Genomic DNA, 27,990 nt, shown 5'->3' on the forward strand with positions numbered 1-27,990 from the left:
ATAAAAATTTAAATGGGGACTCTTAAGCGAATGGAAAAAAGTAATTATCAAAAAATTTGATAGAGTTGAGAGGTCTTTGTAGTGGGCACAGCGTCGGAAGTTTATTGGTATTATTATCCGAGTAAACAAATATTTAAATCGGTACAAAGCCACAAAAGATAGCCATCCATAGTGTAAAATTTTAAATGAAAATGACAAAAAATCTTTCTACAGCTCGAGAAAATTGTAATGGTGACAAAAAGAACATTGTGTGTTCCGATTCGTGCTATTTTACTTTAGGATTTACTATTGCTATTCTGATTCTGAGGTTTCCGTCATGTCATGTGTCGACTGCACTCTATGACGCTTGATTCCAGAGCAGACGGTGTCTTGTGGTAACAGTGCCTATTGTTTTATTGGGGTTTTATCCTACACTCTGTTGTTGCTTGACCAGCTGTCTACGCCAAGACCTTCGACCGTTTCAGAGTCAGGGTAAATATTGTGTCGAAGTAAATTTGACTGGGCTGACGCACCATCATCACCACTCGCTAGATCGGTGAGGTTTCTTTGCCTCAGCACGTTCTGTGGAGGGACCGTGGCCTCAGGTATCTGTCACAGCGGTGTCATCCAGTGTCATGATATGACTGTAGACGTAAATCTTCGATTTTTACGTCCACTATATGATGTAGCCAACCATAGACGTTTTCATGTGCTGTCTTACTGGCGGCAACCTTGCAGCTAATTACAACGTGCAAGGCAACCAACAATACAGCTGAAATTTCCTTATCTTTCAAGCAGAGCCGAAAGTCTGAGTCCCCAAGTCAAACAGCTCCCCACTATCCTCAAAGTCACCACTGTTCAGTATGTCGTACCATGGAGGTAACAGCAGGGGCAGGAAATATGGACGTGGACGGTATTTTAAAAGTAGTGGCAACAGAGACGACTTTGCCGAAGAGGGTGGAGAAAGATGTGGAAGTGGTGGACGTGGAAGAGGTTCAAGACCTCCAGCGGGATTGAAAGGGAGAGAAATTGGAATGTGGTATAGGCAAAAATCACTGGCAAAGAAAAAGCAAGCAGAGGTTGCTCAAGTAAGTCCAGTTTTACATCATTCCAACACGTGCATATCAAATGTTCCCTTGGCCATTGAGGTACTATGTTGAGATTGTGGAGGGACCGTGGTCTGATGGACCATGGCGGTAGAAAGAACTTTTCTACCTCCATGGATGGACAGGTCAATGTCCTCAGCTCCTGCAACCTACAGGGACCTGGTGTAACTTGCAATAAACATGTAAATGAGTTCAAAATTGTCGACAATGATTGTGACTTGCCTGAATGATGCCTTGGCTAAAATTCTGTCAGACAATACCGGTACATGTACTTTCAGTGCTTATGTATGACATTATAACAAACAAACACAAAACTTAATGATAAGATCTCTTGCACCGCGCAGTTACAATATTGCTGTCTTGCCTCATTTATATGTATTGATGTAAGCATTAAGGATTTTTCAAGTTTTTGTTTATTTGACTTTCAAGAGGGCTTCCTCAATTGTACTCTTGTACAGATGTGATTTACTTTCATCGTCACGCACATGCAGCATGATGTTGTTCACCAGGAATATGACAGCAATATGGTTTATAGCCCTACACAATCCACACAATCACATTTGGACAATGCCTTAACCATATTACTTAGCTGCAAACTTGTAGCTCTACGGTGAGGTGGGCGGTGATTTTGGTTTTAGTGACCTTGCTCAGCAGTAGCTACAATGCCAAAGACCCTATAGACTGGAAAATAAGTGCGACATCTGTGGAGCGCACCCATTTGTACAATATGCAGATAATGGACGTGTTCAACACAAAGTGGACACATGAGTAATGTTTTGTTTTGTCGATGATCTTTGTCGAGTGCGATCACTGTGTCCCAGGCGATTTTTAACCCCAAAAATGACATGGTTACTAGTATAGACGATTCTAAAGTATTCTTTTTTGGTACCTTGAGTGCACTACCGGTACACTGATGTTGCGCTTATTTACCAGTCTATAGGGCCTTTGGCATTGTAACACTGCCGGTGAGCGAGGTCGCTAAAATCAAAAATCACCGACCGCCTCACCATAGGGCTACAAGTTGAAGTTTGCAGCTACCATATTACAAAAAATCATATGGTTTACCGAGATGAAAAGCTAAATGATATTCCTGGGAGAGATGAAGCAAGCAAGATACACATGAAATACAGAAAATGTACATCAGGTCTTGTTAGAAAGTGCTCCCCATATTTTGGCGTTAAAAAGTGTAGTCTCCAAATACAGCCATTTGAGAATAGAGTTCCTGATTATGAAATCATTGTCAAATGTACATGTACATCATGTTCTGATTCAATACAATGCAGGATTACCATATGATTACAGCCTGGTTCAATAGGCAGGCTCTGCCTGGTAATCTCTGACCCACAATAATGTGTGGCCATTCCAAACACATGGTTGGGTATAAGCCGGCTTTCTGAGCATGGTCATTGAGCAACTGTGTCCTTCAAAGCCCTGAACTATCATGAAATGTACCAGTAACGTCCAGCATGTACTTTTTGTCCAATATGATATGCTGTTTAAAAAAATATATGTGTTTATCGTTGTATCCATAGTTTGAACCATGGTGATAACTCCGCAATCTATTTCCGATATGTAACTGGATGTGAACTCCTTGTATGTTTCAGAGGCCTAAGGTTGAGATGGATAGTCAACGAGAGGAGCAAATATCCAAGCTTTTGGAAGATATAGAAACGGAGAATATTACAGACAGTGACTCGAGTGAGGATTGCAGTGAGGCTGCCAGTCAAATTACAGACCCTGCCAGGACTTACTACAGCAAACCATTGATTAAAAACTATGCAATAGATAGAAAACTGAAGGAAGAATTAAACAATAAAAGAGTGGGAAATAGACGGTACAAAGAGATGCAAAAGTTTCGTGAGAAGTTGCCTACATACAAGATGCGAGAGGTACCAATATTTCCTTTCTGAAACTGACACAATGTGCATGTATGTGAAAGAGAAATGTTATACAACTTTTGTTCAATTGCAGTTTATAACCATCATTCAAAAAACTCATAGCAAACAAAATAACACATGGCAGTGTGGATCCATTATGTTTCACATTGAAAGTAAATCTTAGATTTATTTTCATGCATTCTATCATGTGAATACTTAATATAGATTATCATATACCTAGATTCACGTACCCATGTAAACCTATGGGAAAAGGCGCTCTTACAGGTGTGTAATAAGTTGCCGTATCACGCCCAGGCACACTTTGCCCAAATAAGGTAGTGTGCGCGCTTTTTCGAACTTTTTCGTTGTCGTTGCTACGCGCGTTGCTATCCACGTACATTCCATTCAAAAGCACGTCAGCGCGAGATTCGAACCCGTTTCTATGCGCTTCGCTCGTAGTTTTGAAGCAAATTGTAGACAGTTCGAATCTTATTCCGATCAAAATTGGTTTAAAACAAGTGCTTGATAGTCTCCTCTCAATGTTTTGCTGAGAAAGTGTATTTTAACGAGCAGGGTCAACTACTCATCTGTGCTCATTCTGTAGTGACATTGTCGTTCGCATAGAACAAGCTCGTGACGCGTTCCACAACAGAACAAATGACAACATCGTACATATCAATCCGCAAAGTTGCGTGGCTCATGTTTTTTTAATTTACGCCCATAACTTTAACAAAATTTATTGATAAATACTGAAACATATCACAACCGTTCAATAAGGTATATGATAAAACCTTTACGGCCCAGATACGGGTTTTGCGGACCTCGGTCGTATGGCGAACGGGCCCTCGCACGCTCGGGCCCTTCCGCCGTACAACCTCGGTCCGCAAAACCCGTATCAGGGCCGTAAAGATTAGAATCGCATGATGTCAATACCAGACGCAACGTGAATGTAAACAAAGTCAGAGCAGCAAACTTGCACTGTACATATCTGTTCTGTGGAATTACTTTTTCATTCTAGATTTACATACAACACCAGCTTTACTTGATATGAGATATGGAAGTACATTGTACTTCCATATCTCATATATATATATATATATATATATATATATATATATATATATATATATATATATATATATATATATATATAGGTGTATACATGTGTGTATCTTGATCAATTGATTGATTGATAAATAGATTTGTTATCATCAGATCACAAATTAAAAAAACAATACTCATACTCATTCCTTAAAACTCTTAGAAGAATAACAAGCAAGAACAATACATTTACTCATCCAGGAGTGTCCTAGTATTTTTGCTGAATCATTGCATCAAAATGTGTAAAGTTCCTATTGTGCTGTTTATTTTACAGGAAGTGCTTGAATTAATTAAGGCCCATCAAGTTTGTGTTATTAGTGGAGAGACTGGCTGTGGCAAAACAACTCAGGTTGGTAATTGTAACTCTCACACAAATACAGTTTTATAGAGCTTGTGCCGTGTTTATCTTTATCTAGGATCAGAATTTTGTATTTGGTACAAATATGATCATTTTTAGCTCATATTTGGTTTTATATATAAATACCAAAAAGAGCTTATATGATGAGTCGGTGGCGTCTGTATGTCTGTCTGTATGTATGTGGGTATGTATGTGCGGATGTATGTCCGTCACACACAAAGGCTCCCATACCACCAAAGCTACCATCTCTGTATTTGGTGTACAGGTAGATCCAGGGGTTTAGATGTAAATTTGTTCAAATGAACACATCAGTGTCAAAAATGTTTAAATAAGGTAAGAAAAAGGGAAATCCTGCAAATGTGCAGGAGTGGTTGCAGTAACTGAATCAGCCCACACATCTGAATAATAGGATTTTGACCTTTAACCTATTTGTATGCAGGGTACCTATTATGTTTGGGAGTGGTAGCAATAACTGAAACAGCTAATTGGACATTTCCTGTCATTGTTTATGAACTGTGACATATTAACAGACCTGCTGAAACCATGGATGTCTATTTTTGTACATCCATGGTTGAAAGATTCTCTGCTATGCATGTTGCTAAAGTTGACCTTCAGTGCCTAAAGTTTTTAATTTTGTCATTCTTGTTTTTCTGGTTTAAATATTTCTTGTTGTTTTTCTGGTTGTACTGTGCAGAAATTGTCATAACATCAACGTATAATTTTCCTGCACTGAACAGATAGAAAAAAACACTTATTGTTGATCTTTGGTATGTACCAATTTTGATCAAATTTGAGCGACACCATATAATTGCGGTATTTTTTTGAGACACAACAAGTGAAATGTTTGCCCCGCTAGTGGTCTTAGCAGTATACTGCCAAAGTAGAATGTCCATTGTCGCCCTCTAATAAAGTATGCAAATTTAAGTTATGCAAATTAAGATTGTGTTCAAGGTTTTAGCAAATGAAGCTTAAGACATTGATCAAATATCAAATAAAAGAGTTTCACCTTAACCACATCCTTCTGTAGATAGGAAGCTTGTATCACTTTACTGTGGCTACAGATAGTGGATTACATCAACTGTATGATGTAACATCATAGACAGTAATTATGAAGTGGGTTACATCATAGACAGTAATCATGAAGTGGATTACATCAACTGTATGATGTTACATCATAGACAGTAATTATGAAGTGGGTTACATCATAGACAGTAATTATGAAGTGGATTACATCAACTGTATGATGTTACATCATAGACAGTAATTATGAAGTGGGTTACATCATAGACAGTAATTATGAAGTGGATTACATCAACTGTATGATGTTACATCATAGACAGTAATTATGAAGTGGGTTACATCATAGACAGTAATTATGAAGTGGGTTACATCATAGACAGTAATTATGAAGTGGATTACATCAACTGTATGATGTTACATCATAGACAGTAATTATGAAGTGGGTTACATCATAGACAGTAATCATGAAGTGGATTACATCAACTGTATGATGTTACATCATAGACAGTAATTATGAAGTGGGTTACATCATAGACAGTAATTATGAAGTGGATTACATCAACTGTATGATGTTACATCATAGACAGTAATTATGAAGTGGATTACATCATAGACAGTAATTATGAAGTGGATTACATCAACTGTATGATGTTACATCATAGACAGTAATTATGAAGTGGATTACATCATAGACAGTAATTATGAAGTGGATTACATCAACTGTATGATGTTACATCATAGACAGTAATTATGAAGTGGATTACATCATAGACAGTAATTATGAAGTGGATTACATCAACTGTATGATGTTACATCATAGACAGTAATTATGAAGTGGGTTACATCATAGACAGTAATTATGAAGTGGATTACATCAACTGTATGATGTTACATCATAGACAGTAATTATGAAGTGGATTACATCATAGACAGTAATTATGAAGTGGATTACATCAACTGTATGATGTTACATCATAGACAGTAATTATGAAGTGGATTACATCATAGACAGTAATTATGAAGTGGATTACATCAACTGTATGATTACATCATAGACAGTAATTATGAAGTGGGTTACATCATAGACAGTAATTATGAAGTGGATTACATCAACTGTATGATGTTACATCATAGACAGTAATTATGAAGTGGATTACATCAACTGTATGATGTTACATCATAGACAGTAATTATGAAGTGGGTTACATCATAGACAGTAATTATGAAGTGGATTACATCAACTGTATGATGTTACATCATAGACAGTAATTATGAAGTGGGTTACATCATAGACAGTAATTATGAAGTGGATTACATCAACTGTATGATGTTACATCATAGACAGTAATTATGAAGTGGGTTACATCATAGACAGTAATTATGAAGTGGATTACATCAACTGTATGATGTTACATCATAGACAGTAATTATGAAGTGGGTTACATCATAGACAGTAATTATGAAGTAGGTTACATCAACTGTATGATGTTACATCATAGACAGTAATTATGAAGTGGATTACATCATAGACAGTAATTATGAAGTGGATTACATCAACTGTATGATGTTACATCATAGACAGTAATTATGAAGTGGATTACATCAACTGTTTGATGTTACATCATAGACAGTAATTATGAAGTGGATTACATCAACTGTTTGATGTTACATCATAGACAGTAATTATGAAGTGGGTTACATCATAGACAGTAATTATGAAGTGGGTTACATCATAGACAGTAATTATGAAGTGGGTTACATCATAGACAGTAATTATGAAGTGGGTTACATCATAGACAGTAATTATGAAGTGGATTACATCAACTGTATGATGTTACATCATAGACAGTAATTATGAAGTGGGTTACATCATAGACAGTAATTATGAAGTGGATTTACATCAACTGTATGATGTTACATCATAGACACTAACCATGAAGTGGAATGCTACTATAAATACTCTGTGTAAATCATAATTTGAAAGCTTATTGTAGAAGGGCAACATGTCATGTATTTGTGATCATTTGAGGGAGGGTTTTGATTAAAGGGATTCGCACAATTGTTCCTCCTGGAGAATACACTGCAATATGCTTGAACCAAAAAAGCAAGCATTACATGTATATGACAGAAATATACCAAGTCTCATTAAGTTGACTCAGTGCATCCACATTATGAAATAGTTGTCAAAGTGTGTTGGAATATTTACTATTTTTTCATGAATGGTTTCAAACAGTGTTATTTTAAGCACTTGTGTTCTATTCATAGAGCTTTATTTATTTATTTACTTTTGCTGATGAAAGTGTAAAGACATTCAACTTTCTTACTTTCTTTCTTTGTTAGTCATAAAATATCAGTTCATCAGCACAAATTTGGACAATTGATTTATATATTGGAGAATCACTATGTGGTATAGTGTGTTTTGGAAATTTTTCCTGTAGGTTGCTCAGTTCATCCTGGATGAATACATTGACAATGATGATGGAAGCCTGTGTAAAATTGTCTGTACACAACCTAGAAGAATCAGTGCAGTGTCTGTAAGTCTTTGATTTACCAAATCAGTCTCTTTTATTTGCAAGTCTTTGTTTCAACCAATCACTCTCCCTTTACTTTTCATTTGATCTTGATCTGGAATGGCAATCACGATCCCTTTAATCTAAAGTCTAAAGATCATAGGCATCATCACAGTTTTGTCGTTATCTCCATTTACTCGGCATATCATCAAAAAGTATGCCTTCAAAATTGTCAATAGATATATTGTTTCTTCTCTGTCTTTGTGGAAAGAGTCATGTACCTTTTGTTGTACCTTGACACAAAAAAATGACAATAATTTTGAGTGCAGATTGTCAAAACAGTGTGAAAAAATTGGCACAAAAGTTGCCTTCCGTGGAAGCACGCAGTAAAACTTTACAGTTTGTGCTTTCAGTGTAGAAGCCCTTGTATTCATGACATTTATTGAAATCCTATTCATGAGCACAGAACCCAGCATTTACTACTTTCCTAACAGTTCACAGGAAGGGAACGAGCACTACGGTGTGTTTAAAGTTACCAATTATCCATAGAATTGATCCTTAAATTTCTCACCAGGTTGCTGAGAGGGTAGCTGATGAGAGAGGTGAGACAGTAGGTGGTGGGATGACTGTTGGTTATCAAATCAGACTAGAGTCCAGGTTACCAAGGCAACAGGGGTCGATAACCTACTGTACGACTGGAATATTGCTGAGGTGGCTCCTAGGAGATCGGTATGTTGTGTATGGATTCAAATAGTGTGTGAAGCCAGAGGCGATTTTAGATGAACATTACCTTTAGAGTATGATAAATTGTTCATAACATTTGCTCTAGAAAACTACCATAGTAAGTTTTCTAAATTCCTTTTTAACCTTTAGAATATGTTTAAGAGCAAAGGATTAGACTTGGCAAAACATTAGTGCATTGTGTCCGATATGCAATATTATCTTTGACGAATGAAATCCAGTCCAGAGTACAATTTATTTGTCAACATTGACATTGGGCATAGGACACAAACCAACAGGCACATGCAGAAGGCTGGTCTAACCTATCCACTTATTCTGTACAATCTGTATAGGATGTTGAAAGGCGTTAGTCACATAATATTGGATGAAGTTCACGAGCGAAATATTGTGTCAGATTTCCTGATCATTATTCTGAGAGATTTGCTGCCTTGTAGGTAAGTGTAAACCGAATTGACTCATTTCATTGCTTAACTCTCAGAAGAAGGTTAGAAAACCTTGTTAAAATATACCCTAGCCTGATACAGTCAATTGTGGAGTTCATACTTCGACAGGTGATAGAGGGCGCCCTTTACACAAGTAGCAAGTGGGATTCTCACTGGACTCCTGACTTGTTTCCTGCGTACTCCTTACTCATTTCTATTTCCTTATTTCTCTTAGAGTTATTTATTCATTTGTTGATATTTCTACAATAAAGTCACCTATGTCAGCATTGTAATATGGGTAGTTAAGTGGATCCATGAGACGTTCAGATACAATGGGTAGTTTTGCCTTGCTATGCTACAGAGCACCTTTGCCACCAATGAATAAATACAGTAGTTTTTTTAAGTCTGATATTGTGTGTCTGTAATGGGCATGACATGAATAAATTGGCATTTACAGGCAGGCAGATGCACATGAAAGGTACACTGTCACCTGTTCCAATTTTGCCACAGTTACCATGGAAAGAGAAAATCTAACCAATCATAGATTTTAAGCGGGTGGCCACTGTTTAAAAACAGCGCCCTCACATGGGTAGTTTGGATACCAAGGAACGCCTCTTTGACCATATATGGGAATATTAGATTACAGGTGATTGTATACTTTAACAAGTTTTCCTCTCTTATCAGACCAGAACTTAAGTTGATCCTCATGAGTGCCACCCTCAATGCCGGCAAGTTTTCCAGTTACTATGGCGACTGTCCCATGATGACAATTCCAGGATTTACTTTCCCAGTAACAGAATACTGGCTAGAAGATGTCCTGCAGCACACAGGGTGAGTAGATCACTATTGATTTTATTTATTTAGATGATATAGACAGGTGAGTGTGTATGGATTGCTCAACCTTTTCACCCCTATATCCCAATATAGAGTTCACCCATACCATTGAAAACAATGGGAATAATCCAAAATCTCAAAGTTGAAGGTTATTGTTTGCTTGGAAATTCATGTTTGCAAAAGGATTTCATGAAGTAAAGACCAGCATGTTTTGCCTTGCCTCTCCCATGATTATTCCATATGCATGTATTGTACCAACGAATGCATCAAGTGGGGCATAAAGACTATTTATTTATGTAGCTCTTTGATGATCTGTACCGTATTCCTTTCATCAGGTCATACACTTTGTATACTACTCGCATAAAACAAAATTAATCTAGACGGTAGCATTTCATACTTTACAACAGGAGCATAGTCGTCTTTTTTTTAATGGACATTTTGCACAAAGGTGTTATTTTGCACATTTATGTTGGGCATGTGAAAAATACAGAGATTTGCGTTGAACTGTTGGCAATGTGGTAACTAGCCATGCTGTCTAAATTGAGGAGTTGTCAACACACTCAGGTGTACCGGTATATTGTCTAGCAGTAGTACCAGTCTACTTTCAAGAAATAAACTCTTCGAAAGTTGAAAGGTTAATCGTCTGGAAGGAGGTCAGATGTAGTCAAACCAACACCACCAGATCCGCACAAGCAACAGCCTGCTGTAAATGATGTTTTCTAGAAAGTTTAATAGCGGCATGTGTGCAGATATGTGGTGTTGTTTTGACTACGAGTTACCTCCTTCCAGATAATGTTTCAACTATCACATCGCAGAGTTGATGTATTTATGCTCGACTACAGACCATCCGGGTACTTGCAGATTCTTACATCATTTTGCATCACAACGCCTTGGGAAGTTCGGATTTTTCAACCACCAAAGCAATATTCAATGTTCAATATACATAAATGACATAACTTTTAGTTCTGCTCTTTTCCACACAATTTCTGTATCATTCGCTCTTGTGTATCGTCTGATGTCTCATTCACCTCACTCGTATGCGTTTCACCTACTGACGTCACTCCGCGGTCGAGAATTTATGATCAACTGATATTACGGCTTATGATGATAATTACACCTGACAGTGTTGACAACTCCTAAATTTAGACAGTATGTCTAGTTTGCCTTTTGCCAAAAATTCAATGCAAGCCACTGTAATAATGTCCCATGTTTTAGCAAACATGTCATGTATAACTGGATTTGACTGCTATGCAATTCCATTGGGTAGCATGTTGTATTTCAAACTATTCCCTCTTTGCATGGTGGCTTATGTTAGTTTTAGACTTGCACCGTCTCATCGGAGCAGACAGAAAGGCAGGCCTTATCACTGGAGATTTATCAAAGGAAAGAGAATCAGTGAAGAGGAAAAAAGAAAGGAAGAAGAATATGAGAGAAGATTCCCTGAGTATATGGACTCTATCAAAGACAGGTCAGTTTTGTAATATATCTCATCCAAATTTGCTTCTTGATTGATCAATTCAATGTCACATGGTATTTTACGTTGAGCTAATAACTTTCAACCTTTAACCGTTACAACAAAGCTAATCAGTGTGTTTCAAATCGGATCATTTGAGAAAAAATGTATCTTGATTCATTATTCAAATCATGGACCAAAAGGCCAAAAGGGATTGATTATGTGTCAGTAAGCTTTTGCTAACATTGAACACAGCTTACAACTCCTTTATACAAGACTGGATGCATGTACGGTATGCTACTGCATAGAATTGTCTTTATATAATGGCTAATTAATGATACTAGAAATCTTGAATTCATTTTTTCTGGCCCATGACTTGCATTGTCAAATGTTGATCGATGTCCTTCATCAGACATAGGCCATGTATTGATTGCCATATTGAAAAGATTTATCTTTTTCTCTGGGGCAGTAAATATACCAACTAGTATTATACATCTACCATCGAGAACAATAGAATTTAGCGTGGGCTAAAAAAGCCGTTCAGAATGCCCGTTCCGTAACACGTACGGTTTCAAGGCGTCGCATTCCCACAGCTGTATCTACGCGTCCACTGTAGAACGGTTTCAAGGGACCCCTTTGACGAGTGCCAGAACAAGTCTCGCGCGTGCTCTGTACGTACGCATGTGTGTAGTGCACACACTCCAAAACTTGCAGAAGCGCGTCCGAGGTAGCGTTCCACACTGGCGCGATAAAATCGGAAGAAAAATTGTTGACATTGCACGAAAACGGTCACTACTCCGACATTTTGATGCCCCGATCAGGAATGTAAGATGTATAATAATAAGGTTATTACGAAAATACCGCAAAGGATGCACTCGGACATTGGCGCCGCGCATCGCCCGACGCGATACGCTGCGCCAATGTCCTCGTACATCCTTTGCGGTATTTTCGTAATAACCTCATAGTATGATGAACTATTGTGTAAACATCCAATACATGTTTGTTTGTTTGTTTGTTCCAGCTATCCAACTGAAGTGTTAGATGGACTGCAGAATCTTGATGAAGAAGAAATCAACGTCGACTTGATTGTTGCGTTGATTCAACACATTGTCCTGCACTGTCAGGTAATGCTGTTAAAAGCAATCCTGTCTATACGCCGTGAATGCTCAACAAAGTGGTTGGCCGTAAAATAATAAGGCAGAACAAGTAGACAATGCCTCACTTATCTTTACATTTTCAAACACTAAAAAGTTGGCTTGAAAGTTAATGCTCATTTTATTTGATAGGGTAAATGTACTTGTGACAAATTTTGTCAGAAATATTGTCACATCACCTTTCTATCAACATTGAGAAACAATATACCGTAACAGTATGAAATATAGATATCGAGTAAGAATCTATTTGAAAATTCAACCATGATTGAACAAATATCAATACAGCATACCATAATATGATGATGGCTGCAGGTTTTGGGTGGGGGGGGGGGGTATGTAGGTGCTCATCTCTCTATGAATATAGTACTTATTATGTAATTTAGAAACCAGTATCCAAGACAGAATAGACTCAGGCAAGCATGTGATGTAGCATCTCAAATGTTCAAATCATGTTCAAATCCCACAATTGATCAAATAATCACTGTGGATCCATTAATCCCATAATTGATCTGATAATCACTGTGGATCCATTAATCCCATAATTGATCTGATAATCACTGTGGATCCATTAATCCCACCATTGATCTGATAATCACTGTGGATCCTTTCTCTTCAGGATGGTGCAATACTAGTGTTTGTTCCAGGTTGGAGTGACATCAGTAAAGTCCATGAAACACTGCAGAGGAACACCATGTTCAAGTCTGGCAAATTCATTATCATTCCACTGCATTCACTGATGCCAACTGTCAACCAAAAACAGGTTAGTGCAGTACATGTACATGTAGTTCAGGTATTCTATCTGGGCAATATCATTCATTTCCAATTTGTCATTCTCACAACAGACACGCACATTACAACCACTGATTTCTGATATGAGTATCCAGAATGTAACGAGATATTAGAAGTTTTCACAGAGTTCACTTCAGTTGAAAGTGGTATTGCTTCTACTAGACAAAGAGAGAGACCACTCTTCTCAGTATTCCTTTAGATTGAAAAACGTATCAACTGTTATGAGTATGTATGTTTGTATTTGTGTATGTGTGTGCTTTTGTGTGTATGCATACCGGTATATATATATATATATATATATATATACACACACACATATTTACTGTGTATGTGGCCATATATTATTCTAGCTTACCCTTTGTTTATTTGTTTACTTATTTCACTAACCATTTGTTTATTTATTTACTTTTTTTTACTATTCTATTTAAAAGGTGTTTGATAGACCTCCAGCCGGTGTACGGAAGATTATCATCGCAACAAACATAGCTGAGACCAGCATCACGATTGATGATGTGGTCCATGTCATTGATACTGGCAAATCCAAGGAGAGTAATTATGATGTGAAAAACAATCTGCGTACTTTGAAACCAGAGTGGATTAGTAAGGCTGCAGCGGTCCAGCGGAGAGGACGGGCTGGAAGGTAAAATGCCACTCAAAAGACAAAATTTTGAAAAATAAATCGAGAATAAATGGTGATCATTGTCCGGGTGTTTTGTAAGTTTTAAGGTTACCATAGCATTTGCTTCAGAACTGAAAGACTTGAACTTTAGCTCAAATCATTTTGAATGGAAATTTCCAACCATACTCGTTTATAATAATGAAAATCTGAGGTTGTCTGGCAAACGTCTGTACTAGAGAAACAAGTTACCCAATATTTACTGATATTTGGAATTCAAAATGGCTGCCATCCCCATATGTTAACTCCATGAGGGAAAAATAAATTTTCAATTTTCACAGAACTAAGACTGTTGTCTCACCACAAGAGCTTCAAAATGAGCCCTCACGTAAGGTAGATCAAAAAATTTTGAAAAGCTTTCAGAGGTACATTCTAGCTTAACAGAGCTTTTAATATTTTTCTGAATCTCACTGCCTGTCTACATTTACATGTAGTTGTCACAGTAAGAAATATTACTTATTTTGTATAAGCTTTCTCAATTCCTGACTCTAGTGTTCCTAGAACTGTTCATTATTACCAGCATTTGCAGCCATATCAGTCGCAAAATTGTACACGTTCTGGTGAATATTACAGACCCTTGAATATATGTTTGCCTCAAGTGTGTACGGGTAAAAGAATTCCAAAGAGCTTTGCTTAAATTGAGTGTGTAAGAGAAAGTTCTGATAGATTTTAATTTTGTTATTGTCTATACATGTAATATTTATGCAGGAATATCTCAAAACTAGAAAAAGCACAACTTTTTTGCTTAAGGTAGAATGCATCTCAGCTTGGGGACAGATATTTGGGCATTCAAACTTCTACAATACTTGTTTGGTCTACTATTTTCAGGGACTCATTTTAAAGCTCACGGAAGCTCAAGCTCAAGTTTTCATCGGCCAAGTTTTGTTGAAATCCAAAAATTTATTTTTCTGTATAGAGATAACACAGGGATAGCTGCCACTTTGAATTTAAAGAGTTGGTAAATCTTGGGTAATTTTGATTCTTGATTTCCATAGGAAATACTTTAAAACTTTCTTACAGAAAGTTTGAGCAAAATTGAAGTTTTTCGATTTCAAGGCATCTGCTACTTTTAACAATTTAAATCAAAGGAAATTTCTAAATACTTTACTGGCCCTACAGTAATGTATGGTGATATACAACCCATGTTTTGTGTTTCAGAGTGCAACAAGGCTACTGCTATCACTTATTCACACAATTAAGAGCTGATCTTATGGAAGCTCATCAGTTACCAGAAATGCTTAGAACTCCGTTAGAAGAAGTCTGTCTTCAAATTAGAGTGAGTGTTATTGTAATTCATTGTTAATTTTCTGATTATTTGTACACCTGAATGACAATTTGAAAAATGAATAGTGAATTTTTAAGGTTGTTTGCGTTGAACCATTGGCAATATAGGAACTAACCATACCCTCTACATTGCTGAGTCGCCAATACTGTTAGGTGTAACTATCGTCTAATAGTAATATCAGTCAACCATAAAGAAATCAACCACTGTAATTTTTCTCCATAGAACTAACAATGTACATGTATGTTGCAGTGTCCATTTGATTTCAAATATCGGTAAATTCTAGATAACATATATGTTTCATCGCAAAATTTGTACATGTATGGTGACACCTAAACTTGTTCACCCCAACCCCCCCCCCGGTCCCTGTAAACAGGTCCACACTCACCATTGATAACAATGGATATGGGCCAAACCATATGGATGAAAGTGTTCAATGAGGTAGTTAATGTTTGAAATACTGCTCATTGCCTCTTTCCGCAGCTTCTGAAACTCGGCCAGATCGAAGAATTTATTTGCAAGTCCCTTGATTGCCCTGACCTCAAGGCAGTACAACATGCCAAGAACAGCCTCCTACAGCTGGTGAGTATGCATATATATGTATGTCTGGTAGATCTCTACGGGAATAGAACAGTAAGGGCTGAATTAAAAAGAGGAAAGTTGTATGGAAGTTAACTGAAAAGAAATATTGATAAGATACTATTATCTTTGTACATTATACATACACTTATTGTTGCAGATGTTAGTCTGATAAAAACAAATAGTGTTTCTCTGTGACATGTAGACAAATCATAAGATCTGTGGTGATATTAAACTGAAAAACGATTAAAGGGACATAGTTGATGACTTTGAGCATTACATTTGCCATTTTTGCGTTAAAGATACCGGTAGAAGTCAGTTGTGAAGCTGATGCAGTGTTTAATTGTCTTTCTACCAGGCTTCATAGACAAACATTGAAATAAATATGACTTGGGAGAAAGGATTAAACAAACCAGGATTTTTGGGCTGTAACCCAGCAAACTTTTCTGTGGCTCTGCACCAATGTTGCACAATTTTCTTTTGCTCTATCACTGTAATCGTAGGGGTCACAAAACTGATACCTTGGGTTTTCAAGCCAGTTAGCCATGCTCCCACACTGCAGCAAAGATACTGAAAACATACCGTTAGTTGTCGTGCTTACAGACAAACCAGGAAAAGGAAAAAAAGCATGTAGTATTGTGGGATACATGTGAATAAGCTAACAGCTCTTCCACCAAAGTGATAGGAATGAATACGCAGGCAATTGGCAGATTGTTTTCGTGCAGAAGATGGGGCCTATAGATAGGCACAGTATTTTTTCGTGTGTGCCAAAATCACAGAACAATTCTAAGTAAATCTGTGTCTGCTGTTAGGCTGAAAAATAAAGTCTGGTCTTTGTCTTTTGTTTCAGAATGCTATGGACAGTGACGAGAATCTAACTCCACTGGGGTACCATCTTGCCAGGCTTCCAGTAGAACCACACATCGGTAAAATGATCCTATTTGGTGCCATATTTTGCTGTCTGGATCCAGTCCTGACAATCGCCGCTAGTCTTAGCTTCAAAGATCCCTTTATCATTCCCATCGTAAGTACTGCTAACTTCTTCTATACACAGCGTTTCCCCATCGTTAAAAAGCAAGCAGACAAGAAAATTGCTTTGACAGGTTTTTAGCTCATGTTAAATATGAACTAAAAGACCAGTCAAAGCAAATATACATACCAAATATTGGTATGTACCGGTATATTTTTACATGTTCAGGTTAGTTTACATGGCAAAGTTCTTGTGCACGTACTTGCAATGCTATACGGTACATGAGTCAGTAGATCTGTGTAGAATTTGGACCAAGGCATTGTGTGAAGGTAAAGTCTGTGGTTGCACACGGACTGTCTACTGACTCTCTGTTTATTCTCAATCACACATCAGCAACAGGACTTAAAGTCATCACAACTTATTGTCTACACAGGCAACCAAAGTTTCAATACTGTTTTACTGTCATTTTTGATTGTGTATCATTTCTTCAAGTTTTGTAAATTACACAGACATCTACTCTCTGAAAAGCTATTGTTCTGTGTGATAGAATTTCTGTCAAAGTAATGTTAAATTGTGTAAAATCTTGCAAGGTATTGTATCAGAGACAAACACTTGAGTTGTGATCACAATTCAAGTGTTACTAGTCAGATTTTGAAAATCACAAACTTTGCTTCAGCAGTCACTTTGTCAAAAACGTCATCGCTGCAGTAGATAGACGACAATTAGTGGTCGCTGCTTGTTGCACCCTTCACAGCCTTAACCAAAGACAACCACCTAACAAGTCAGTAGTATCACCAGATTTCACTTTTAAGACATTCTAAACAAGTATTGCCAGAGAAAAAATGTGCAATCAATGGTCATGCCACCTCATGTCTGAATACTTAGACTGTCTGAAAAACTGTGAAAGTTGCGTATAAAGTATGAACAAAAGTAAAAATCTGTTTCAGGAGCTGATATATCCCCTATCCCTCTTCTCTATACTTCGGTAGCCATTGCCAAGTACATAAGAATATAAAAATTACAATTTGATTTTCCCAGGGCAAAGAGAAAGACGCTGACTACATGAGAAAGGTTCTATCTGAAGACACCAAGAGTGATCATTTGATGTTGGTGAATGCATTCAAAGGATGGGAGGATGCTAAGTCGTTGGAATGGAGAGCTGAAAAGGACTACTGCTGGGAGAATTTCCTCTCTATGAATACTCTGAAGGTATCCTGTTTGCCTAAATGCTAATACTATCATGTCCAATGCTGTAGTGTTTTAACTTTTTACGTCTTTTCTTACCTTGTTAATCAAATTTATACTATCATAATGTTTTTGGCCAATCATGGCTAGGCCAGCTACATTGTATTTACAGAAGCCCTTGCTGGTAGACCAGCTACATCAAATGCATGCATGTAGTTTTCACTCCATAATGTCTTGCAAATTTCGATTTAGTGATTTTTGACCGGGGTCAAAGGTCATACATGTCTGTTATGGGGTCCTAAAATAATGAGAGTTTTGGTCTTAAGTTGGAAATAGCAGCTGCACTTCCATACAGTTTCTGTCAGAAGGTATCACTGGGATTGTATACCATAGTACCTTAACATGACCTCAATAGTTAATAATAGACCATAGGTAATAGGTAATTATAATTTTCTGGACTTTTGTACAGCCCACATATCTGAGTTTTTGACATGCTTTCTGTACACTTGTTTCAGTCAATATGTATGTAATTGTAAGGTCTTACTATCATATTTGTTCAGTATTTCACTCATAGACCGGAATCTCTGTTAAGCATGTATTCCGTCATGTTTAGAAATCACAACCTCTTGTCATTGTAGCTGTTAAATGGAATGAAGACCCAGTTTTGTGAATATCTGTGCGATATTGGACTTGTTGAAAGCACTGACTGTAAACAACCAGCAGCCAATAAGAATGCAGGTAATGTGAAGTACTGTAATGATTAGCCAATAAGAATTCACATCACTTCACATAACAAAAAAATCAACAGCCAATCACAATGTTGGTAACATTGGGAAAATGGAGCAGCCAATGATAATGCTGGTGTTGCCAAATGATCAGCAACCAATGACAATTCAGATAACATAGCAGATATCAGCAAAGAGACATCAGTCTTACTCACTGGGGCCTTCTTCACCATGTAAATTAAGTTCATTCAGTAGATTCTAAGAATGGAACAAAGCAAGGTTACTCATGAAAGAGTGCTTAAAATACTATGTACATGTTTTAAAAATAGAAAGGAACTTTGTTCATTTGTTTCATTATTTCATTCCTCAGTACCATGTGGTAGACAGTTTTACCATAGTCAATGATTGATATGTGATGAATATTAATCTTTGAATGTACATCAAGGTTCTCATCCACATGATGACAAAATGAGACTTTTTTCCAAACTGACATGTCTACATTGCAGTATATGGAGGACAGTACTCCTGTTCAAAGCCAGAATGTTTTTTGACAATCTTCAATGATCAATTTTGCCTATTCTGTCGTAATTAAAGGGAATTACAATAATATGTGCCTTGAAATAGAAAGTTTTAAATTTTTGTCTGAACTTTTTTGAGGGAAACATTGAACCATTATCCTTCATGAACAAGCATGAAATTCAGGATCGCTTTGATGTTTTACATGTGCGCTACTCATTTAGGCAAAAACAGCAATTGATGTTGGCATACATGTATGGCCAAGTTAGGTAAAAATGTAAATTTGCAGTTTGGCAAAAAAAACACTTGCCAGAAATATGACAAAGTAAATGTACAGTGCAGCATTTATGTACTGTATCTTTCAAATTCTAGGTAGGGCAAGTGATTAGATTTCTATCTGCTGTTGACCACTATGACCATAATTTGTTACCAAAATGTAGGGATGACCTTTGACCTTTTTTCACATGTAATACCATGTTTGGAAATACAAGACTCTAAAATTTCAATTCACTCCACAGACTTTAAAATGAGGCAACATGAGCATGTATTGTAAATATTTTGCATGTCCCGGAAGTACATTCCATCTTAAAGGTTGCTGACAGAAATCCTAGACATGGCTTTCCGTGATGTGTTGAAAAATTCGCATTTTAATTGCTGATCTTAGAATTAAGAGAAATGGTTCAGAAATAAAGTGTCTTTCAGTGCAATATAAACTACATCAAGGAAGTAAGTTCTACAGAGTTTGAAAATTCGAAGTCTGTCGTGTACAAATTAACATTTGTTAGAACGAATTTATTGCAGATAATCTGAACCTTATCAGAGCTGTTGTATGCGCTGGTCTCTATCCAAATGTGGCAAAGATTGATCAGACAGGAAAGAAACATAAGTAAGTATTTTCATAGATCTGTATAGCATATGAACTGTTGATATTAATAGTCTTTGTCCTTTAGACGAGCCTGTGGTATTTTGTGTATGACTTGCCCAGAAATAGAACTACTGATACCAAAGCTGGTTAGACTTTTATCCATACACAGTACAAATTAAACATTCATGCATATTTTACCCGTTCCCTTCCCCTACTCATCGTCCCTCTATGGTGATTTAACCATGCAATGGAAAATAAAGGGTTGCACAAAGATTAGCAAGCAAAGGGTGAGAGAGTGACTGACAGGGTTCAAAGTACTTCGGTCGAATGCTGTGCCACACAGTGTTAGATCTTTGTAGGAAGATTTTCCAAGTGACTTGCACATTCTCTGTGTTGAAAATAATCGGTAAAATTGTCAGAATAATCAAAATAGATTGGAATGATGAACTAGACATTTGAAATATTCATGTTTTCTGTTTCAAAAAAAATGAAGTAGAAGAAAATACTAGAATTGAAGTATTGCTGCATTTGGAATTTGTTCGTGTTTCATATTTGACCAATATCACTTTGTAAAACTTATCAACAATGTAGACCGCCAAGATTGTTCACCAAGACAGATGGTAGGGTGAATCTGCATCAGAAATCGGTGAATGCCGGCGAAACAGACTTACAGGGCAAGTGGTTGGTCTACCATCAGAAGATCAAGTCAACTGGGGTATGTATCAAACTGTCTAGAAAGAAAAGAATCTTACATTACTTTGGACGATTTCTGGGAGAGGACAAAGAAGCAAAGTCCTTTGCATAATTTTTCCTCAAAGCGTTCCAGCACATCAATCAGTGTGGTAAATAAAATTTCTCTCAAAATAACTACCAAAGTGAGTGGATGTTTAAGACACCTTGACTTGGAAATATCAAATGAACTTATGTTAATGAGATGAACATCTCATTTTTCAGATTACATGTGTTTCAACCTGTGTTTTGTCCCACACTATGTGTCTCGAGGCCTTGTCCTGACATACAATAGCTATGTAGGCCAGCAAAAAACAGGATGGTTGGACAGTCTCATATACATTACGTTTACTTTTTTGTATGTCCCACACAAGTTCTATAGATACATTGTAGATAAAAAGAACCGACTCATTTGAGTGAAATACTATCATGTAACACTCCACTCCACTGTTTATCCTTGAGTGTCTATAAAAAAGATTGGCATCAGTACGTTTACATTGCATTATGGTTTGTTTAGCCAGGGTGCTGTCCTAATTAACATCGGTCTCTACTATCAACTCAATAAGTAATTTACCAATTCCCTTGTGTGTTCTGTCCAGACATTCAAATGAGTTGGTTCTTTTTATCTACAATGTTATCTACAAAACTAGTGTGCCACGTACAAAAAGTAAACGTAATGTATATGAGACTGTCCAACCATCCTGTTTTTTGCTGCAAATGTTGTTTCCATCGCTCATCGTGCATATGAGCGGGCTGCCATACACAACTTCCGGATCAGGTCACGGACACTCACAAATCGCTGGCGACTGAGTGTATAAAAACCGTTCATATCGTGCGAATATCTCATTTGAAATCAAAGAATTGTTTGCTTTTCTGTTCTGTCTATGAGAATTCAGTATGAGAAGCAACATGCACAATATTTCACAATATATATTGATACAGTGACTTATTTTAGAGATAGAAAAATGACAAGATATCTTTCCTTCTCATTGATGCAATTATTTTCCTTTGTGTCACAGGTTTTCTGTAGAAAGATGTCTTTTATGAACAAAATAACAGTTAAAAAGGCAGTTTTTGTCATTATTAGCTGTGCTTTTATGGTTTCAATGTTACAAGAAAAGGTCCTCTCAGACATTGTATGTAGGCCTGGATGAGATATCTACGTAAGGCCATATAAAAAAAAATTTGTTTCCCGTAACTAGACCGACCCTAGAAAAACCTTCTGACCCTTTAATTTGAGTAAATTCTCCAAATCTTATCTTATTTCATGGGTCTCAACCTACAAAAATAAAAATAAAAAAAATTTCCTCCGACCTACCTACCCAAATTTTCTGTTACATGGTACTGGAAACAAAATCAGCGTACATCTTCATGTGGCGATACTGTGAGGACTTAACATGACCTTCTAACCCAAGAGTGTTTTTTGTGGGGGGTGGGGGGTGCTATGTCGAAGTAATTTCATATGCACCATGAAGCAGTGATGGAAAACCATCTAAATACTACTGATTAATGCATTTGCTGAGGGTTTTATGCCCTCAGTGCTCAGATATTCATTACTGAATGACTGATTTGCAATATGAAGTTGTCAAGAAGACTTAAAGCAACTTTAGCTGTAACACAGATGGAATCTCTTTCTTTGCTACAGAGATGAAATACTTCGTGTGTTGCCTCGTGTGTACATATGTAAACGGTAATGCCTTGGAGATCTGACCTTTTAAACTCCTGAAGCTCTAAAATTTATTTACATACTTGTGTATTTCCTACTTGTTACACAGCTCTTTTACATTCATAATTTAAAAGTTCAGTAGCTGTAACTTTTGTTAATTATCTTTAGATTTTTTGTTTTGTATGTCAATTGCAAGTTCTAGCTCTACTCACGAAACCATGTCAAAATACCCTTTATTTAGCTAGTCAACACAGCATCTATACATGTACTGTTACTGTGTATGTACATTTGAATTCAAATCCAGACTTGAAGGATGACTTGTCATCAATAACAGTGCAGTCTGACATGCTTTGGGTGTAAAATAAGAAACTTCAGTTAACATTAAAAATACAAAATAGTGACAAAATCATAACAAATCACAGCTCCTGGCCCTTTAATGTGTGCTGATGTTGATATGACCAGTTCATCAAAGGTTTTATCCCATTCTTTCAGGTGTACCTTCATGACAGTTCGGTAGTACACCCTATCCATTGTTGTTCTTTGGTGGTGATATCAGTATTGGCACTGATGCTGGACAAGATGTCATCAAAGTTGATGACTGGATCATTTTCCAGTCATCACCAAGAATAGCAAAGCTTGTGAAGGTATCGTAAATATGTCTTTGACAAAATTGTGAACATTGGATCGTGTCCTGATTGTAAGATTTAAATTACAGGAGTACAGGTTTTTAGTCCAACAGATGAAGTCTGGAGTCTGGGGGGGACTTATAGATTGGGTTCTGTGCATATAGTAGTGCATCAACACGGATATCTCTTATCCCTGACATGCCCTAGTCTTATTGTCGGGGGGGGGGGGGGGGGGGGGTGATAGGTTTGCTCATTATTTGGTCATATTAATGATATTTGAAATTCAAAATGGCTGCCATACCTGTGTTATCTCTACTTGGGAACATAAAATTTCAGGTTTTCACTAAACTAAGTTGATGAAAACTTTATCTACACCATAAGTTTCAAAATGACCCCCACAGGTTTGGTCATTATTTGGTCATATTAATGATATTTAGTCCCCGCGGACGAAGTCCGGCGGGGACTTATAGATTGGGTCCCGTCTGTGCGTCCGTCCGTCCGTCCGTCATCAACAGTTTCTCAGACACTGCTGAACCAATTTCGTTCAAACTCGGCACAAAGGCATAGCACTATGACCTACAGATGCACGTCGATTTATTTTGTGATACGATCCAATATGGCCGCGAGGCGGCCATTTTGTTGCGATTTTTCATGTCTTTGGACCATAACTCAAACATCCTTGAACAGATTCTGTTCAAACTTGGCACAAAGGCATAACACTATGGCTTTTATATCCATGTTAAATTATATCACGATACAATCCAATATGGGCGCGAGGCGGCCATTTTGTTGCGATTTTTCATGTCTTTGGACCATAACTCAGACATCCTTGAACATATTCTGTTCAACCTTGGCACAAAGGCATAACACTATGGCCTACATGTGCATGTCAAATTATTTTGCGATACGATCCAACATGGCCGCGAGGCGTCCATTTTTTTGCGATTTCTCATGTCTTTGAACCATAACTCAAATATCCTTGAACCGATTCTGTTCAAACTTTCCACAAAGGCATAAAACTATGGCCTACATATGCTTGTCAAATTATATTGCGATACGATCCAATATGGGCGTGAGGCGGCCATTTTGTTGGGATCTTTCATGTTTTTGGATCATAACTCAGACATCCTTGAACAGATTCTGTTCAAACTTGGCACAAAGGCATAACACTATGGCTTTTATATCCATTTTAATTATATCACGATACGATCCAATATGGGCGCGAGGCGGCCATTTTGTTGCGATTTTTCATGTCTTTGGACCATAACTCAGACATCCTTGAACATATTCTGTTCAACCTTGGCACAAAGGCATAACACTATGGCCTTCATGTGCCTGTCAAATTATTTTGCGATACGATCCAACATGGCCGCGAGGCGTCCATTTTTTTGCGATTTTCTCATGTCTTTGAACCATAACTCAAATATCCTTGAACCGATTCTGTTCAAACTTTCCACAAAGGCATAAAACTATGGCCTACATATGCTTGTCAAATTATATTGCGATACGATCCAATATGGGCGTGAGGCGGCCATTTTGTTGGGATCTTTCATGTTTTTGGATCATAACTCAGACATCCTTGAACAGATTCTGTTCAAACTTGGCACAAAGGCATAACACTATGGCCTTCATGTGCATGTAAAATTATTTTGCGATACGATCCAATATGGGCGTGAGGCAGCCATTTTTTGCGATTTTTCATGTCTTTGGACCATAACTCAGACATCCTTGAACCGATTCTGTTCAAATTTGGCACAAAAGCAAAACATTATGCCCTTCATATGAACGCCACTTTATTTCATGATATGATCCAATATGGCCGACAGGCGTCCATTTTTTTGCGATTTTCTCATGTCTCTGAACCATAACTCAAACATCCTTGAACTGATTTTGTTCAAACTTGGCACAAAGGCAAAGCACTATGGCATACATATGCATGTATCAATTGACCTTGCGATAGGATCCAATATGGCTGCAGAAGTGCCATTTTGTTGGAATTTTGCATGTTTTTGAAGCATAATTCAAGGTCATTAAACCCATTTTGTCCAAACTTGGCACAAAGATCAAGCACTATGGCACACATACATGTATACATGTCAATTTACTTCGTGACATGTTCCAATATGGCTGCCAGATTGTCATTTTTGGATTTTTTCATGTCTTTGAGGCTTAATCATATGCAAATATTCCTTATCCAATGTTGTTGAGACTTGGTACAAAGATAAAGTACTATGGCATACTTATGTATGTCTACTAATTTTGTGCTACGATCCATATGGTCAATAGACAGCCATTTGATTTCAATTTTATAAACATAGGTCACTGTCCTTCAATGGACTGATTTTGTTTAAACGTGATATGGCTGCATTCTTGTGCACATTAATTTGTTTCATTATATGATCCAAAATGGCTGATTACAACAACATACCCGATCCCATACAATTTCGAAATTCCACCAAACCATGTGTATAGTATGTGCTGTCATGACACTAGAGGCAGTGAGGGCATCGTTATGTGTGATGTAATCAAAAGTTCCTTTAGTGGTCAACACCGGCAGAGATGAGTCTTTTATTGAACGTTCCTCAGATTACTTTATTATGCAAGTCACAGGCCTGATGCACCCGATGCATCAATGTCATTCCACAGCTACCTAGACACCAAAGATTATAACAAAATGGACAAGCGGGGACTGTGTCATCAACAATGACTTGTTGAAGTACAAAATGGTTGCCATACCTGTGTTATCTCTACTGGGGAAGGTAAAATTTCTGATTTTCACTAAACTAAGTTGATAAAAACTTTATCTACGCCATAAGTTTCAAAATGACCCCCAACAAGTGGTAGATGAAAAGAATGTTGTAACAGTTTGACAGACACAATATCAGTCCTCGAGGCACATTGTACCTGAAATATATACCATAAATGCAGTTATTGTGGCAAAGAAAAGGGTTAATAACCACATTAAAAATGAGAAACAAAAAGAATTTGCTCTGATAAAATCAGTCATACCTTACAATCCTACTATAGATAGATCTTACATCAAAAAATCAGAGCACTTCATCTGGTTCATGTTTTTTTACAATTTTTATTACAACCTTTTGTTATCAGGAAAAAACAAAAAACCATGAAACATACCACAAAAATTAAAATTTCTGTTTGCCAATTTAATCATTTATTGTCTGCCTATAGTTGCTCAATCCATGGATGATTAATTTCCTACCTAACGTTTAGAAACAAATTGCATGATTTGTGCGTGCTTTTCCTCAGGATTTAAAGAAGCAGCTGGATGAAGTACTTCAAGACAAAATAACCAATCCCGGAGTGACCAACTGGAATCACAGCAGCAAGGAAGGGAAAATAATGAATGCCATCGTTGACCTGCTAACAATGGAAGAGCATTCTCAAGACAGTTACTATGGTGATACCTACAGGACAAGTAGTTCCTTTGCCAACTATAGAGACACTGGTGGCATGTACAGTGACCGATTAGATTCCAGTGGAACCTACCGTAATGAGAGAGGCGCTGGACCAAGTGGATATCGGAGAAAAAGATGGACTGACTATTAATTTCAGAAATTCCAGTAATGCTTACTGCCATGTGATAAAAAGGATAACTTCATACACACAGCAACATATTTATTAAGATATGAGAATGAGCCATTCATGTTCAAGAACTTCCTGTTTTTCCTATATACTAATTTATTCTTTTGCTGCTTCAGATACCTTATGGACATAATCAGATATCACCAGGCCTGCAAAGAAATGTACAGGAATATATTGGAAATATAATGGAATAAAATATAATACAAAAATATCTTAATATTCAAATTCACATAAGTTATTCTTTACATTTATTCATCAGAATCACTGGTCCATTGAGCACATTCAATCCGTCAATGCATTTTATGATATGACAGAAAATTTTGTTCCCCTAAAATCTGCTGGTTCAGGTTACAATTAAAGCATTCTCTCTCGTTATCTTTTCCACAATTTTTTGTAGTGTATCCACAGGGAGAAGCATCTTAATAGTATACATGCTTTCTAAGTACTTTTTAAAGGTTGAAAGTCACTCGGTCATAATAGATTTGCATGAATCAAAAATTTGGCAGAAATGGCGTTTCAACCATATTGACGAAATACCCGTAGCAGTATACGTTGTTGGTGGCGCTCTTGTTTTTCTGTGGTCACCCAAGTGAAAATCATCGATGGGTAATGCACATGTAGGTGATAGAATGCCTATAATGCCTACTTCGGAAAACCAATACAGTGACAGAAATAGCTTGACTGACCTTGGTATATTGAAAAAGTTAAACTCTGTGAGATTGCTTAAAATTATGGGAAAACAGTTCATAATGACTGGAACAGGCAGGAAAGTGAAGACCGTTTACTTTTGTAAAGACGACTGCTGAGAAATGTATATTTTTTAACCTACTTATAATCAGGATCAGAGCAGTATTTCCATACTCATGATACTTTCATGCAATGGTTCAAAATGTCTAAAGAAAATTAGACTTCGTACTTTTCCTTAACAATTAAAAGTCTCTATGATGAAACGTTTCATGTTTGCTTTTATTTTGGTATTTCCTTGAAATATCCAAACTTTATTATGTGGTGGCTTGATTCAGATACTATAATATTGCCAACTCTACACGAAAACTAAGAAAGTTTCCAAGCTATATATTCCTAAATTGTCCTGTGTCATTACTTGTCACACAGCAAGCTATTGGTATTTCAGGAATTGAACATGAAATGTGGCAATAAAAGTACAAGTGGCACATTAGTTCTGACAAAGTATTGAAAAATGAGTTGTGAGTAGAATTTAGTGCT

General features: G+C 37.0%; 1 protein-coding gene across 5 annotated transcripts; it reads left to right on the forward strand.

Moving 5' to 3' along the window:
- The first annotated feature begins 320 nt into the window (after positions 1-320).
- On the forward strand, positions 321-27,716 carry LOC139133079 (ATP-dependent DNA/RNA helicase DHX36-like). 5 transcript variants are annotated; one of them, XM_070699490.1, is made up of 21 exons: positions 321-374; positions 778-1,067; positions 2,690-2,974; positions 4,338-4,412; positions 7,880-7,975; positions 8,526-8,680; positions 9,025-9,126; positions 9,799-9,945; positions 11,264-11,416; positions 12,423-12,525; positions 13,172-13,315; positions 13,776-13,984; positions 15,179-15,296; positions 15,786-15,884; positions 16,732-16,905; positions 17,890-18,060; positions 18,675-18,774; positions 20,079-20,163; positions 20,734-20,857; positions 23,030-23,181; positions 26,431-27,716. In XM_070699490.1, exons 2-20 carry the CDS (start codon positions 843-845, stop codon positions 23,165-23,167), a joined length of 2,703 nt encoding a protein of 900 aa, XP_070555591.1. In that variant the 5' UTR covers positions 321-374; positions 778-842; the 3' UTR covers positions 23,168-23,181; positions 26,431-27,716. The 5 variants fall into 5 exon arrangements, with proteins under 5 accessions (XP_070555591.1, XP_070555589.1, XP_070555588.1 ...); XM_070699488.1 differs by having other exon boundaries at positions 322-471; XM_070699491.1 differs by lacking the exon at positions 321-374 and adding an exon at positions 453-584.
- Positions 27,717-27,990: the final 274 nt, after the last annotated feature.

The sequence above is a fragment of the Ptychodera flava genome, chromosome 5 (genome assembly GCF_041260155.1).
Source record: "Ptychodera flava strain L36383 chromosome 5, AS_Pfla_20210202, whole genome shotgun sequence".
Classification (NCBI taxonomy): domain Eukaryota; kingdom Metazoa; phylum Hemichordata; class Enteropneusta; family Ptychoderidae; genus Ptychodera; species Ptychodera flava.